Source organism: Medicago sativa, chromosome 1 (genome assembly GCF_051527215.1).
Source record: "Medicago sativa cultivar Bolivia chromosome 1, Bolivia_mono, whole genome shotgun sequence".
Classification (NCBI taxonomy): Eukaryota; Viridiplantae; Streptophyta; class Magnoliopsida; order Fabales; family Fabaceae; genus Medicago; species Medicago sativa.
This window is the reverse complement of record NC_140749.1, coordinates 61103547-61120962: the sequence shown is the minus strand read 5'-3', so window position 1 is coordinate 61120962 and position 17416 is coordinate 61103547. Positions and strand designations below refer to the sequence as shown.

Below are 17416 nucleotides of genomic sequence, written 5' to 3'. Positions count from 1 at the left end.
AATTGTTACAATTTCATTGATGTTGATTTTTTTTTCACATCATCAGATCATATAGATCATATACCATGTCTTCTAAAACATTTCATATCACCAATTTTTATTAAAAAAATATGGGTGGACTCAAGCTCAAACTGACGAATTTTTATAATAGAGACTAAAATTGCAATCAAGTCTTTTTTAATGAAAATCTAAAATAAATAATAAAAAAAATTTACGGGAAAATAAATTATAATAGTATAGTTTTTTTTTTTTTAAGGAAATAATGGTATAGTTCGTATGGCTTAACTTCCATTTCCAATATTAAGAACGGTTGTAAATAGTTTAAGCTCAAATTGCTTGCAAAAGCAAGCCGACTTAGCTCAGTGGTAGAGCGCGTGGCTTTTAACCACGTGGTCGTGGGTTCGATCCCCACAGTCGGCGTCCCATTCTTGTATTGTACTTTTTTTTACTTAATTTTAACATTTCCATTTTTTACTTAATTTTAACATTTCCAAGATTAAGAGTTAAGACCCAAATTTTTTTCATTAAACATTTTAGAGATTTACTTAAGAAGTATGTGACCCGATTTGTATATATAAGAAGAAAAGTGAGCAAAAAAACAAGTTGGGAAATCAAACACAACGTATTATACATGTTCAAGTAGGAACATAAACTCAAGAATCAGGAGAAGAAACCTCCAATAGCATGGTGAAGTGATGAGTACTTGTAGGACAGGAATGTCATCAATGACTCTGGCGTGAAAGAAGGTGACTAACTGGCTATCAACAAATGCCATAACGCTCAAGTTTGAGAAAAATCTAGGAGAGAATAACGAGAATATGTACTTCAAATTAGAGGAGAATTTAAGTCATGCATAACAAAATTGTTTATATTTAGTAGATAGTTAACCATTGCCCATGGATAAGGGAATAAAAGATTGTAATTTTTTTAGTTTTAACAAGTTAGAATTGACATCTTGGTCTTTAAGCATCGTTGGATCTTTTAAATTTATATTGGCTCTAAATAGCTTCTAAGTTTGTGGTGGAGGGCAGCTTTTGTTTTGTTTCTCTACGGCTTGTTGTTCTAGGTCTCGAGATGAGGCTCATGTTTTCAGTTTTACTTGGTGTAATTTATCCCAGAGGAGCAGTTTGGTGTTGTCAGTTATAATGTAGTTCGCTGAAGTGTTTAATTGTTGAAAGTTGATCGTATAAAAGAAGTTTCTTCGTTGTATTTCAGATTAATAAAAGATGTTTATTGCATTTTCTTTGGTTGTTCGTTAGTGGCATGAAGTGAGATCCGAAGGTGCTAATTTTTTCCAATCCTTGGTCAGTTTGATTGGTCGGCTCTTTTGAAGTTTTGTCCCATGTTTGGGGTTTAGTTTTTCTCCCTTTTTGGAGTTCTTTCTTTTGTTTTGGGAGTTTTGGCCGTGGTTTGTCTAGGAGGTTATGAGGTGGTTGTATTGGCACTCTAGAATTCTTGTTTATGTGAGGAGTTATCTGGTTTCCAGCTTTTGTTTTTCTTTGTATTGTTATTTCAAGCTTGATTGCCTTCCGAGCATGCTTTTCGACATGTTACCGCATACTTATCTACTTTGGCATATGATCAACTCAATTTGTCACCTAAAAGGTTTCTTCAAACTCACATACAAACGAAATCAACGAATAGCCAGTTCGGAATTAATAACAGCAACTGATAGCAGCTTGTATAAACTAATGGAATTTGAACAACTAACTGCATAACCAGTTAATTTTGGAACAAATAACCCACTGAAGTTTGGCCAACATATATTTACTAATGACCATATATGCATCTTTTTTAAACAGTAAATATATGTATTGTATATTACAAGTCTAACACTAGTTAGTTCTCCCAAATATAAACCAGTATGCATGTATACTGGGTATCTAAATTAAGCCAAAGCTAGCAATAAATCAATTATATCTAAAATCTGCATAAACAAAACCGTAGTTACATTTCAATGACAATAGCTATGTATAGTAGCAATAATTTCCAACTCCATGAGAAGTGAGAACAGCGGATCGCAATGACGCAAACGGCACACAAGCAACAAGAACGACGGACATCCGGAAGTGACGACACAAACAAGGAGAATGATGGTGCAAAAACTGACAAAAGCAACGGCAAAATCAAGAATGTGAAAATCAACAAGCAATGACGAGTGACAAGTGACAGACAACCAGTTACAACATGACGAGCATGGACACCAACAAAGTGATCAAGAAGAGAATGTATAGCATAGCAATGACCAGGAAGATAATGTATAGCAAGAATGAAAAGGTTTCGTGTTGGGGATGTGTTATAAAATTTGTAAACAAAAAATGTTACGAAGTATCAAAATAGAACGTTTTTTCTTCAAACGATTAATGGAAGGGGAGGTTTCTGATGCTTGAAAAAACAAAGGGGAGGAAAAAACATCAAAGAATGCATCTTGATCAAAAAGATGATGTCAAAAATAAACCAGAACAAGGCTGATACAACTGCAAACCCTGCTCACCGAGACAGGTGGTTAAATCCAATCCAACACATAATCAACCCTAGCCAATGTCAGGTTACTCTTCTAGTCTCAGCTATAAATATTGATGAAACGTCAGATTACTTTTCTAATCTCAGCTATATTACTTCATGCAATGTCACAATCCTTAACAAAAAATCAACAGAGTAACTTGCAAATATTAACAATCTCAATAATAATATGCTGTAAGTTCAGCTGTAGTTCCTTTAAAAAAACTCTATGGTAATTCATTACTTAAAAAACGATAAGTAGAAGTTCCAAGCCTTCTTCATTGCAGGTCAGAAACAAGTATATCCTAAGCACAAGTTTGTTTTTGTCGAAGCCAGTGATTGTATCACAAGGTCGAAGAAGACCTTAAACTTATAGGGCATTAAACAATTTTCAATTTCATGAATTGAAGGTTTTAACGGCACCAGTAGCCAACACCCATACAGCACCAAGAAGTTTGATTATTATGTCATTATTCAAATTATTGTCAGTGTCCCTAACTTCTAGAGCATTAAACACTTGTCAGTGTCCTGAATGTCCACTAACATCAGAAGCACATACACTTCTGATAGAAGGTTCATTCTTCAAATTATTGTCACTGTCCCTATCTTATCTAAATTCACGTTGCAGCAAGCTCAGATTCATATCTAATTTACCAAATAAACAATCACACACCTACATGAAAACTATAAAACCAAAACAATCATTCATACTTCGAAAGGATAACATTTTCAATTCCATTCTATGAATTCCAAAACACTTCATTCAGCAAAATTGCCAGATAAAACATACAAAACAAACCAAAACCAAATTCCTGAAACAAAACAACATAAAAATTATTCTAAAGGAATCTCAACATCACCATCATCAATCTCTTGTTGCAAATCCTTGGGATCTTTCCCATCAACAGTACACCCAACAGAAACACAAGTTCCAAGAATCTCCTTCACAGTACCCGCAAGCTCCTTCGCCATGGATCTCGGCTTCATAATCTTCGCAATCTCAATAACATCATCAAGTGAGATATTCCCATTATGCTTAATATTCTTCGTCTTCTTCCTATCTCTCTCTGGTTCCTTCAACGCCTTGATCACAAGCGCCGCCGCGGAGGGAACAACCGCAACCTTCGCTTGACGATTCTGGACTGTGAGCTTGACTGTGACACGGAGACCCTTCCAGTCTTTTGCGGTTTCTTTGGCGATGTCTTCTCCGATCTTCTTTGGAGAGAGACCGAGGGGACCGATCTTGGGAGCGAGGGAACTGGCGGCGCCGACTTCTCCACCGGTGACGCGGACGTAGACTTCGACGATCTGTGATGGGTCGAGCTTTGGAGGCATTGTGAGGTTATGGAAGAGGGTGTGGTTTTTTGGTTGTGGAAATGAAAGTAGGGTTTTGCGGTGGTGGAAGAAATGGAACGAAGATGAAGGAGGAATATAAATTAGGGTTTTGGTCGTGCTTGGTTTTGTGGGCTTGGGTTATCTAAATGGGCTTTTACATTGAAGCCCAACTTTCCAATTACTCGACTATAATGTTCAGAATATGGTGTGGCAAAAAGAAAATATAAACATGATAATGTAACATAAATTATAACTATTATTCCCTTCAAAAGTATAATCAACCAAATGATTTGACTCACATGGTTGATGAGATTTACTTTAAAACGAATCGTTCAAGAGAACATGAATTTCATTTTTTTTATGAAACAATTCATAAATCATTGGTTATACTAATACTCCAATAAAAAAAACCTAGACAATTTATATTTCATCAACAACATAAACAACCCTAAAATTCAAAAGAAAGACATAAAAAAATAAAATAAAATGAGAGATGTTCACACTTGTTGGGTTGTAGAAAAAATATAACAACGAATACGATTTTTTTAACGTTGATTTGTTGAAGATCAAGAATCGAATGAAGTGAGTTTTTTTGGCCAAAAATGTACTCTTGATACACATGATTGATGTACATATGATTAAATGGCCCAAAGTGTTTATGTAGTGAATGATAAATGAATACATATGATTAATGTACTTTTAACTTTGCAAGCATTATAACAACATATATTGAATTTGAAAAATTTATCCATACCCTCGAAACGCTCCTTTAATATAATTTTTTTAGTTCCTTAAATGAGTGGGACTTTGTTTTATGAAGAAAACAAAATCCTCAAATCATTCCCTATTTATCAGGGTCTCTTATTGGCAAAAAAAAAATGGGGACTGAAGAGCTTATTTGTTACTTTGACTCTTTACTTTGTGTTAACCTCCTCAAAGACCCAACTCTTAGTTTTCATGTTTACGTAGTTTTGATTCAAGACGTGAATGGTTTGATGGAACAAAGTAATATTATTGTTTATCACACTTTCAGAAAGGAAAATCAATGCGTGGATTTCTTGGTCAAGCTTGAAACCTCCTTAGATAATGATTTGGTTTACCATGCCTCCCCTCCGGATGGTCTCTTACAAGAGTAATGAAAGGGGCAAAATAGCAATTTTAACTCCAAAAAGCCTAGACAGGTTACACTGGCTGACGTAATGAATAAAGTTAGGGAAATGTTAACCAATGCTTGCATTGAAAGTTATGTAATGAATGCATAAAAAGTTTAAAAAGTGTCTTTTTTGACTTGCAATTTCTTCTTTTGGCTTCCTTAACCAATGTCCTGGGGGCACGAGTTAACATGACCCATACAGTTATAATCATAGTAAATGAATGGTTTACCCAACCAAATCAAACACAGAAGTTAAAGAAGCACAAGTAATATTAATTACCAAACGAAAAAAGAGGTTAGATCAACGAAATTCAACAAGAAGCATAGTTGAAACTTTAATGTATGTGACTTTCGGACACAGTCACTGAGAACCCCCAACAACAACGTTATTAAGAAGAAGAAGAAGAAGAAGAAGAAGAAGAAGAATCAAATTGAAAGGGAATGGTTGTAGTGAAAAGAAGATCAACGTTAGTGGGTTTGGCTTTTCTAATGTTCATGGGTATTGCTGTTTATTTCAGACTTTGGGCTATTGATTACAACATTTCAATCGATGATTCTGAGCTCATAAGGTACGTTCCTCTTCTGCAACATTTGATTTGAAACACAAATTGATTTGACACACAATTGTGATCTTTTGAGTTCCCATATCTTTATGCTGAAATCATTATGCTTTAGAATTCTACTGATTTGAATTAATACTGATAAGAGAAAGTTTCGTTTTATGATTGATGGGATGCTTCAGTTTGTATTTCAATTATAATTATAATTATAATGACTGCCTTAGTCTATGAATGTAACACTGACATTTCAGATTGAAGGTCTGTCTGGTGTCCACCACTGCCTTTGTTTGATACTGACACGATGCCGAAAAATCTAGTTAAATTCAAATTGAAGTTGTCAATAGTGCACTATAGTGCCGCTATTGCGGTGTAGTGTAGTGTCCCCACTGTCACAGCATAGGCCCGCAAAGCATCTTTAAGAGTAGTGTGTGTTAGCGGTTGCGAATGAATAGTGGTAGAAAAGCAGGGCAATTGCCATGCCGTAGCGGTTTAACCATTTAAGTGACCTAATATTGTAAGCCTCGTGTTTGATTGTTTGATTATGGCCGCTCTCTTTCATCATGCCCTCGTTCATCTTGATTACATTTAGAACTTGATTTTGTTAGGATGCCATTTTGATTACATTTAGAACTTATTTTGATGGGAAATGACAATATTTTTTTTTTTTTTTGGAGAGGGGGAAATGACAAAGTTGATTATAGTTATTAAGTATGATTGTCCCTTTAATATTATGTGTTTTTCTATTTTTGAGTATTTATATATCTTGTTGGAATTTATGTTTACTTTGTACATTGTTTTTTAGTCTTCACAATAGTGCCCATCCTGCTATCCGCTATACCGCTAGAGCATCTTTGGGGGTCAGTGCTACACGCCACTATCTGAGATTAACAACATATCATTGAATAACTTCAATTTTCTTAAATTAGTCACTGGATACATGTTAGTGTTCTGTTCGGTGTCAGTGTCCTGTGTGGTGTCCGTGTCTGTGATTCATAGAGTATAGTGTTAGTTTTTTCCATCGTTTACTATAGATTATAATATAACGATGCTTGGTCCACTCAACTATATGTAGGAGACAGTTTGATATTGCTAATAGGGAGGCAATGGATGAATCTGCTGAGTGGAGGCTAAAGTATGATAAGGAGGTGGATAGGGTGAATGGGTGCTTAAAGGAACTTCAAGTGGTATGTATTCTCTTACGATTTTCACTTTCTACCTTCCAAAGTGAATGACTAGAAAGGTTAAGGTTCAAGTATTATACCATTGTGGTTCGTAGTACTTCACACCTAGCCGCCTTAATCACAAATTCACAATCTGTGTGAATGGGGTTTCATATATTTGTACCAAGATAAAATTGGTACATGATGAAATCATGAAACTGACTTATAGAAATCAACATTTACATTTTCTAACAATAAAAGAACAAGCTGTCCCCTTTGTCTTTCCTGTAAAATCTTTTGTGTGGCAGTTTCAGAACTCGTCTCAGATAGCCAAAGATGCTCCTGGTATTAACCATAAATTTGCAATACTACAAAAGGTATGTCTTCATAATTTTGACAAATTATCAATCAAACTTCATTCTGCTTCGCTATTATAGTGTTTCTATTCCCTAGCCATCTTAGGGAAACAAGGATAAAATTGTTAAAGGATAACCACACTATGAACTGTTAATTTTGTCAAAGACACAATGCAGATCCAACTTATAATCAGTCCCAAATTTTAAAAATTAAATTTATTGCCGAACCCGCTGATTTTGCTCAAGTCAATACTACTACTTTATCTGTAATTCTGATTTTCTACCATTTTGATTTTGGTGGAAATTATTTTTGGCATTCTTTTGGCATGGATAATTTGTTTTCGTAACATTATGTGTGTTCTAATGACCTTCAACTTTATATTCCAGGAGAATGCAATCTTACTTGAAAGGGTGGAAACATTAAAACGACAGCTTGAAGAGGAAAAGCTGAAGTGCAATTCACAATAATTGAACTAATCATGAAAGCATTGACGCAGAGTGAATTATTTGTCACTTTGTCCTCAACTGTTCCATGTCTAAGCTCAGATATTTGTGGTATATCAGTTTTTAACCATGGAAGAATTTTGATTGGATGGTTCATGGTCTCAAATTTTCACCTTAGAGACACTGGCATCCTGGGAAATACATGAGTCAGACTTATCATCCCCTCTCCCCCGTTATATTTTTTAGGTACAATTTATTATAAACAAGTATGCTGTTTCTTTATCTCCTGGGATGTCTATTAGGTTACATTGTTTACCTTAGTTAAAGAACAGACACAGCCGTCCTCTGTATGTCTTGATTGTATTGTAGGCTTGTATCCTGTAAATGCAGCATATCTCTGGTAATATATATCCAGGATTTTTAGTCAATGTTATGATATCATATAATATAAAATCTGGAGCATGCAGCATGTTTGGTACTTTTATATTATTTGTGGGGTTAGGTTGGCAAATGTTAATCCATCTATATGAAATTGTAAGGTAGTGTTAGAGGAATTGTGTCTATGTTTCAACCTCAACACATGGCTTCTTCAGCACAACACTTACTCATTTTTTATTCTCTTTAATTCAAATTTCGAAATTCAAATTCAGAGACCCTGCTCTATCGGTAGTCTCTTGTCTTAACTTTCGCTCTCTCTGATTTCATTCTCCTTTCTGTAATGCATCTTCTTTAACTCTCATCTGTCTCTTCCACTCTCCCCTGCACCTGCCTCTCTCCGCTGTTCGTGCCTATCTTCTGCCAGGGCTCCTAACTAGTTCATATGCTTCCTCATGTACGTATGATTGTCTGCGACTGATATGCAGACGAACTCAAGAAGTTAACCCTCTCTACGCTGCTCATGCCCATCTTCTGTTAGGATTCCTAACCAGTTCATCTGCTTCCTCGCGTGTGCATGATTGTTTGCAACTGTTATGAAGACGAACACAAGAAGAAAATTGCATGCTTGATATCATTTGTGAAGCTTTTGTGTAGCTTGCTTCTTAGCTCTCAATAGTAAGATATCTATTATTTGGATCAATGTAATCAAGCTACATAAATAGAATTTACAATTGATTATATATGCATTTAACATAGACCCCTGGCGCACAATTAAGCTTCAACATTGTACAGGCTATAAATCTATACAGCTCTATCTTTACTGGTCTTGTTAAATCTTAAATTTGAATTCCTAACAGGATAATTTTTTCCATGATTTCCCAAGCTTTGGGTGTCAGTCATAGTAGTACGCATACATGAGACGCTAATCATGATTTTGTTAAAGATATTTGGATCTAAAGCACGATTCAACACATAAGCGTTGTATTTCTTTTTTCTGAAACATATAGTGACTTTACATATCAATATTTGTGCAATATTATACACAGCATCCCCTTTTTCTTGAATTTAAGGATGCTAGAACTTGGAAGAGTTGATGAAAGTATGGTTACAAAAAAGTGGTGTGTAGTCTTCCTGCCCTGTTATGTAATTTTTGTTTTTGACATATTTTGGAGGTTCTTCTTTAGGCTTTCATATATTTTCATGAATGTGTGTATATATGGACTTTAGGTTCATGCGAAGGATTTAAGGGATCAACACGTTGGTTTGAATATGTTTTTATAGTTTGAGCAACCAATGGTTTGCACAATTTGCACTTCTCAAATATTCCTTTTACTAAAATCCCTCTAATTAACACTTTGACTCTTTGGTACTGACTCTGATGAGATGATTATGTTTAGGAGTGAAGATATTTGTTGTCTATATATTAAGACTCACAGCTAATAAGACAATCCTGATTGTGAATTTTTCGAGCATCATTAAACAAAAGTAAAATTGTAGTAATATTTGTGGCTGGCTTAAGAGCAGTATGATGATTCCGGTTAAGGTACTATATAGTTTGAGTTCTGATATTTAACTCCAACTGTAGTGATATTACACTTCATGAATCAGTTTTTTCTCCTTGTTGGAAGCTCAAATCACGTATCCTTTGCTTGGAAATTTTGTCTCTGTTGGCCATGAGTACAATAACCAGCGAGTTCCAATAGTTGTTGCACAATAGTCCCACATCGAGAAGTCTAGAGAACAAGTGAGTGGGTGTTGAATATAAAAGCAGATGCGAACCCGTCTTTGAAATCATACCTTTCTCGGCCTTTTGGCTAAGATCAAGTGTAGTATCTGTTTTTATCAGTTTAATATCTGATATGTGACCTAATGTGTCACACGATATTAAATTACTTTTTTAATGGGGAGAGGCCATCATAGTAGCTTGCTACTAGGTCTCTCATGTGTCGCTTATGCGTTGCACTATAGCATTGGCTGACGCACCCCACCAATTCAAGTTTCAAGTCTTTGTTTGGTTTAAAATATTTGTATTACGTGGTTTATTAGTCCAATCGTGAATTTAAACCAAAATTAATATAGGTGGTTAGTGGTTGGTATCATATGTTCCACTGCTGATTGAAAATAAATATCCATTGGCCATTGACATAGAAATTACTTATCACTAAATCGTAAACCATTTCTTGAGATAAAAACTTGGAAAATGTATTAGGTTTCTGTACCTAATGTGATAGCTCATAAGCTCAACTAAAATAGACCCATTGTTTTCTTAATTTTTTTAGGAGTTTTATGTTTTTAGTTAAATATTTTTAGAAAAATTATGATTTTAAAAAATTAAATCTGATTTAAAGGTGTTTTGAATGGTTTTTTTTATCAGAAATTATTTTCCTTTGATGTCTTTTTTGTTGTCATCCTTCCCCAAAACTATAGAGAATAATCTCTTGAACCTTGTGGGACAAAAATGGGAGGAAAACTATAATTTGGTCTCCGATTTGATTGTATTTGGTTTTATTTGATTTTATCTACATTGTTTCAAACTCTTTTTTTTTTTTTTCTCCTTGTTCAAATCAGTTTTATGAAGACTACTTTAAAACTTTGTATCTGGTTTTATTTGATTGTTTTACCTCGATTTTTTTAAATATTGTTTTAAAAAAAAATTTTGGTCAAGTTGTTTTAAATTTTATTATTAATTAATATAATGATGAAATGTTAAATGTTTTTTTGAACAAATGAAATGTTAAATGTTGTTATGCATGATGGTCCCAATTATCACATGATGGATTCAGTCAACACATGTCACGCTTTTACCCTCAACAGTTAATTTTTTGGACGGTTCTATAGTCATGCTAACAAGTACTCTCATAACATTATTTAAGGAATACATAAAAAAAAAATATTTGTCATGAAAATTCAAGTCAAACACCTCTTATAGAAATCACACATTATATATACAGCAGATACTTCTTTTAATTATTTAGGCAATGCCTTATAGATACTAGCTAATATTTTCCTTATTCTTATTCTTTACACCACATATGCATACACCTTATGTGCCTTTTGAGCACTCAGAATCTGTAGGGTTAGCTCCCAATTCATGTAAAAATCTTGTTAGTGTCTTCACAATTTCTTCATTGCTCTTTGGCTGGCTTGAGGAACCAACTGCTTTTGCATTAGAAGCATTATCTCTTGGACTCTATTTACAGTGTGAGATATCAGAATGAAGATATATACGTATAATATACTAATTAATTGAAAATTAGATTTTTTGTTTAACAGAAAAAATATTAAGATAAATTCTTAAAGACACAGGCTTTGAAGATTAATTTTAGAGTGGAGACTTATTTTAGATTATGACAAAAATAAAAAATGTGATCAGACCTAATTTGATCGTTCAGAAAAATAATAAAAGCAACTTTGAGAAAGTTAAATCAAGACAACTTAGTTCTTATCTTCTTAAAAAATTATGACAAGGACTAAGTTGTTCCTTGTCCCAAATTATTTTTCTTAAAAATCATTTTTTTTTGGGAGATTAAATTGGATCTCACATTTTTTATATAGACCAAAATGAGTCTTCACTTTTAATTTAATTTTCTTTTGTCTAATTATTTATTTATTTATTTATTTTTTATAGTAAGAGTTGAATAAGATCATACACTATAGATTGCCATTAGATTGAATATGATAAAAAAGTTACCTTTTGCCAATTGGGAATTGAGGTGAAATTGTCCATCATTCCTATTAGTTCATCAAACTGAAACCATACAGTGGAATCACAAGTTATAGTAAGGAACGAAATTTTGAATTTTTTAGCCTAAAATGATTACAATTTAATTGTTGACATTTCACTTGAACATCAAACAATAGGTTGATACCTGTTTCACAATGATTTGATACTTCCTAGCACATTCATATAATCTTCTATCATCATCTGCATCTTGTGATATCATTTCTGTAACTTGGTGCTTTTGGTGAGCCATAGTGTTTGAGATGAGAGGAAGTTATTATATACAAAATTGCAAAAGAGTTTGGTATTATATATACATATACTACACTCCTCCTCCACTCAACAAAAATACTTACTTTCACACGTAGTAAGATGGTAATTAAATGTATTTCATTTTCTTGATTTCACGTAAATAAGAAATGACTTTTACTAGCATATCACTAATTATAATAAACATCTTCTCGCAACATATTAATAATTAATCTACCGGTGTTTTTGAAATAATTAACTCATGATTACAAACAATTAGTCAAAAGTTTGCAAAATAAAATGTTATAAAATGATATTTGAAGTGATTGAAAACATGTTCATGCGAGTTTAGCTCAGGAGCATTGTATAATAGGTAGATGTTAGGATTCTTATTTACTACTTGACAAAAGAAGAAGACTCAAATTATGAAAAGTTGGAACTTGGAGCATGCCTGTTACCTTAATGAATGATGATACATATATCAACGAAAAATGTGAACCTATCATCTTTGTTGTGACCGACCTTCCTTTTTTCATGGATTGTTCTCGTGAATTTCACATGAACTTATTTTGCATGCCGTCATTCGTATGCACAATAGAAATGGAAACCGATATATTAAAATTAAAATAATTAATTAATTAAAAGATAAAAGTTCCTTCCCCTAAAAAAAACAAGAAGATAAAAGTTCCTTATTAAACTTTTTTGAGAGGAGTTCTTATTAAACTTGTTTCAATATTATCATGAATTTCACGTCAACAAAAAATATTACTATAATGAAGTTAACCAAGTGCTATAGTTTAGTTTAAGTGGTTCTGAATTTCAGTTATGATATAAAATCAATCTTTGACCGAAATGATTATTCAACAAACTTTATTTACCTTCGAGTCAAAATTTGCATTAACTCTTGATCATTAAAAATAGGTTAAAAATATCATCGCTTTAGTTGACTCTGCAATGGTAAATAAATTAGTAGCTTAAAAGGGCAAATTTGTACTGAAAAATATTTGATAAATAGTGATTGTTACTTTTGGAAAAACACACACATATATACATTCAATACATCTAAAAATGATTATCCTGTTAGGCAGTTAAAGTTTAAGCGAGGTAACCTCTTAACGATAGAAGGTTAGACGAAGAGTAGGACAAAGCTTAATTGGATTGGACAATGATGCTTAAAACTCACACTCAATATTTATAGCACCACTACCTGCAAAGGAAGTGAGAGAGGAAGCACATAAGTGGGGTAACACACCAATGACCTTATCAATAGATCATGTCATAAAGGATAAAAGTAAGAGCCGAATGTGGGGTACCACAATCTCATTAATAAGGGAAACCAACGCATTACCCACAAAATTAGCCGAGCAAATGTTGGACATTGTAGACCACGTCGTTTGACTAATATGGATAATTTTTACCTATAAATACTTATTTGGTAAATCGTAACAGGACATATACAATCAAACACAAAACTATTTTCCATATTTATATCTATTTATCAATTTGTCTTTATATATCTTTTTCTAATACATTTCATAGTCTAGTAGCTCAAAAACCAAAATAACCTTACTTAACACTCTGCTAGAGCAATTAAGGAACTTAGACATGAGGGACAAAGTTTTTTCTTCAACGTTAATCACTTAAGAAAAGAAAATCAAATTAAAGACATCGATCAAACCCTTTGCTAAGTTCTTGCTCCATCAACAATATTATATATGTATATTTATCAAATTTGAGGATTGTTTTCTCACCTACTTTGTTATAGAAAATATTTGAAGCTTGAAACACCATCTCCATAGAAAATTTATAAGAGTTTAACTTTTATTTCTCAAACAATCACGATAAATCCGATTTTAAAAATAATTTCGATTAAATTTAAATTTTTTGATAATTTGACGATTAAACTAAAATTATATTTTTTTTTGTGAGCACTGAGCACAGTAATTTTCTTATATTGACGGCGCTTACTGATTATATCTCTGTAGCTTCTCATATACTTTTTAAAGGTTTTTTCTTCAAAATTTACCATTTTAACTATTTAAATATTTCATTATTATATCTTTTATATGTATTTTTTTTTAAAATCAATAGTATATATATATATATATAGTAAGGTTTTTTATGCCACGTGTCACTTCCACATTCATTCTCGATATTTTTATTATTTTTTCTATTTTTAAAAAATCAATATTTTATTGGGTTAATTAAGTAAATTGTCCCTGTAAATATTCAAAATTTTGTTTTTAGTCCCTATAAAATAAAATCACACTTTTTAGTCTTTATAAAATTTTCCATCAGCATTTTTAGTCCCAATAAAAATTTTCCATTAGCATTTTTAGTCCCTATAAAAAATTTTCATCAACATTTTTGGTCCCTAAAATGCTTAAGGAAAATGTCACAGGGACTAAAAAGTTTGATTTTATTTTATAGGGACTAAAAACAAAACTGTGAATATTTATAGGGACTAAAAACTTAATTAACTCTATTTTATTTAACATAAATATCTCAACATTTTGATCTTATCCACTCAATATTTTCTTTAAATTTTTATTGAATTTCTAATATTTTATGTAACAGAAATATCTCAACAAACTACACAAAATACTTTCAACAAAGTTTACAAATCTAATTGTAAATAAAAAGACCAAGCATTATTGTTGTGTCCATGAGAGAAAAAGAATGAAAACCTAATTGTAAATGCCTCGTTCACCAAGCATTATTGTTGTGACCATGAGCCAGCGCAAAGGTTACAAAATGCGGACAATCGTCCATTTCCATTATGGCGTCAAGTGTTCTACCCCAACCACTGAATGTTATGTCCTTAGCATTAAAATGTCATCCTCCGTTCATCTTTGATAGTGAGATATACGTCAACCGCGAATAACGTACCCCCTCCTTCTCTGATTGACAACCATTTTACAAAACAAATAAAATATTTAAAGCATGCATGATATACATAAACAAACAATGAAAATAAAAATAATAATAAAATAAAGAGAAACATTTATGATATAATGAGTTGGTAAAATAGAAAAAGTGAATAATATAATTGAAGGATACCTTCATGGCCTATGTGACTCCTCAACCACATGCCGGTCCTTGGAACAAATGAAGAGAATGAGGACCAAACTATGAGATACATCAGCATAACAAAAACAGACGTGCTATTTAGTGCGAGACGAAAGCCAACGACCGGCAATTGTGGAAATCAAGGGGTGGAAAGGAAAACATGGAGAGAGAATTTAATTAGTTAATGGAAATATTAACATCCAAGGGTAGTAAAACATTCGTCGTTTCTCGTGCAACAATTTCTATCGTAAAACAAAGCATTTTCCTAACAAAAAAGGAAGAATTATTCCAATATATATATATATTCTCATATAGAGGTAGGATCCGTTGACACCAGGTGTAAGTCTAATGACTTACACCAAATCTCAACCATTAATTCCAATCAATCAAGTGGCTAATAACTCACAATATATCCAATTAAAAAAACCCCAAAAACAGTGGCACATACAATCTGTCTCCTTCATCTCTTTCAGGTTATCGTTCATTGATCGATGTCAGCCATTCCCTTTATTTTATGTGATCATTTAGATAGTTTTTCTTTACATGCTATTTTTTCAAAGACCTTCTACCTAAATTCATTTATTTTTACGATCTGCAATTTTTGTGGTTTATTGAATCTCAATTACTAGTGTTGAACCATCAATCATCAATCATTGAGATAAAATTATAAATAGATTAAGGTGTTAATTTCTGAATCTCAACACTAATGGAAATAAATTCCTTTTGTTTGATTACACCTGAGACTTGCAATTTCTTGTTACGATGATACAAATAACCCTCAAATCTTGATTTTCTTCTTCTTCCAAAATTGGGGATAATTCTTTTTAATTTGGCATCATCATAAGATAAATTCAAATTGAATTTCTACCATTGACTTATAAGACGGTGAGCTGATGTTGTTCTGGAAAATATTTATTCAAGGGAACAAGTTTGGTAGGCTGCGAATAAAATTAGAGAAGATGAAGGAGACGGATCACATGTGCCACAGTTTTTGGGTTTTTTTAATTGGATATATTGTGAACTATTAGCCACTTGATTGATTGGAATTAATGGTTGAGATTTGGTGTAAGTCATTAGACTTACACCTGGTGTCAACGGATCCTGTCTCATATATATATATATATATATATATATATATATATATATATATATATATATATATATATATATATATATATATATATATATATATATATATATATATATATATGAGGCCCCTATGGTGTTTCTCTCACCATTGTGGTCACCCATTGTGCCGGTGGTAGAGGTATGTTATGTACAGGCCCGGCCCTTGGGGGGTGCAAACAGCTCAATGGAGCTGGGCCTCCCCAAGGTATGGGCCTCATATAAAAATTTATAGCCAAGTAAATAATAATAAATATATTAAGCGTTAGTTATGTTTCAAGTTAGCTGAAGCGGCCTAGTGGTACAGTTGCAATCTGGTAATGCTTGGGTCATGGGTTCAACACTCAGATTTCATTTTTCTTCCTTTTCTTTCCTTTTTGCTTCTATAATTAATATTTTTAGTATGACAAGGCTTTGACTTAGCCATTATTTTTTTATGGATTTGAAGTTCATCTATAATCTCTTCAATTTAGCCAAATTCTTCTTAACATATTATATATTCACAAATGAAAACATAATATAATTTTTTTTTCTTTTTATTTTGTTAGAACACTTCTTGTAATTTTTGGCCCATGCTTATTGTATAAGATAGTTAAACTCTAACAACAAATATTATATTTTTTTTTTTTATTTGAAAGAACAAACATTATAATTATTCTCTAAAAAAAATATTATAAACCTTTTATTTTTGGCTTTGTACAAACTAAGGAAAAATATAACCTAGAAGATTGATAAAGATATTCGCTTGAATTGTATTTTTATATTATTGATTAGAATATTGATCTTTTATGTTTTAGTTACAATAAACACCTTTTTTTAGTCTTTAACGATCTTATTTTCAATTAAAATGGATAATTGCTATTTAAAAAAATGTTTTTATTTTATTAGGCGGTCCAATTACCTAGGGACGGCCCTGGTTATGTAAGATACCAATCTCTTAAAGATGTAGAGGAGATTAGAGGAAATTAATCTTGTGAACGTACAGAGAAGAGACATACCATTAAAAATGTCAAAATAATAAAGAAAACAAATGTGTTTAATAAACAATGCCCTAACATATTCAATGCCTAATAATTATGTTTACCTATCATTATCTCCCCGATGTTCTTCTAAAGACTTTTCCTTCGAATACCCATTCTCATAATCCCCCTAGTGCAACACATAAGTTAGAAGAGTAAATTTTTCATGAAAAAAATGCCAAACAAAAAAACACTCATTACCTTTATCTATTGTTGTAGATTTATGACAAATTTTGAGCAAACCCTTTGAGCAAGTGTCAATATCACATTCATATGTAAAGAACAGACAATTCCACTTGGAAGTAAAATTATCATCCATAAAGAATTTTTTACTCCAAAAACTTA

General features: G+C 32.4%; 2 protein-coding genes, 1 long non-coding RNA gene, 2 other non-coding genes and 1 pseudogene across 7 annotated transcripts; 3 read left to right on the top strand and 3 right to left on the bottom strand.

The window, feature by feature from the left end:
* The first annotated feature begins 348 nt into the window (after nucleotides 1-348).
* TRNAK-UUU (transfer RNA lysine (anticodon UUU)) lies at nucleotides 349-420 on the top strand. Its single transcript has one exon. It is a non-coding gene; the product is annotated as a tRNA-Lys (tRNA).
* Nucleotides 421-3210: 2790 nt separating this feature from the next.
* LOC146956043 (large ribosomal subunit protein uL11 pseudogene) lies at nucleotides 3211-3902 on the bottom strand (annotated as a pseudogene). Its single transcript, XR_015018760.1, has one exon. The product of XR_015018760.1 is annotated as a large ribosomal subunit protein uL11 pseudogene (transcript).
* A 1320-nt stretch (nucleotides 3903-5222) lies between these two features.
* On the top strand, nucleotides 5223-7994 carry LOC146956042 (acyl-CoA-binding domain protein). The gene is made up of 4 exons (XM_085725895.1): nucleotides 5223-5559; nucleotides 6623-6734; nucleotides 7019-7087; nucleotides 7454-7994. Exons 1-4 carry the CDS (start codon nucleotides 5432-5434, stop codon nucleotides 7532-7534), a joined length of 390 nt encoding a protein of 129 aa, XP_085582021.1. The 5' UTR covers nucleotides 5223-5431; the 3' UTR covers nucleotides 7535-7994.
* A 1687-nt stretch (nucleotides 7995-9681) lies between these two features.
* On the top strand, nucleotides 9682-9876 carry LOC146956041 (U2 spliceosomal RNA). Its single transcript, XR_015025085.1, has one exon. It is a non-coding gene; the product is annotated as a U2 spliceosomal RNA (small nuclear RNA).
* A 913-nt stretch (nucleotides 9877-10789) lies between these two features.
* On the bottom strand, nucleotides 10790-12481 carry LOC146956040 (uncharacterized). 2 transcript variants are annotated; one of them, XM_085725887.1, is made up of 4 exons: nucleotides 12317-12481; nucleotides 11758-11847; nucleotides 11580-11636; nucleotides 10790-11078 (listed from the first exon to the last, which is right to left on the bottom strand). In XM_085725887.1, exons 1-4 carry the CDS (start codon nucleotides 12392-12394, stop codon nucleotides 10932-10934), a joined length of 372 nt encoding a protein of 123 aa, XP_085582013.1. In that variant the 5' UTR covers nucleotides 12395-12481; the 3' UTR covers nucleotides 10790-10931. The 2 variants fall into 2 exon arrangements, with proteins under 2 accessions (XP_085582013.1, XP_085582016.1); XM_085725890.1 differs by lacking the exon at nucleotides 12317-12481 and having other exon boundaries at nucleotides 11758-12003.
* A 1895-nt stretch (nucleotides 12482-14376) lies between these two features.
* LOC146956039 (uncharacterized) lies at nucleotides 14377-15186 on the bottom strand. Its single transcript, XR_015018740.1, has 2 exons — nucleotides 14919-15186; nucleotides 14377-14758 (listed from the first exon to the last, which is right to left on the bottom strand). It is a non-coding gene; the product is annotated as an uncharacterized LOC146956039 (long non-coding RNA).
* Nucleotides 15187-17416: the final 2230 nt, after the last annotated feature.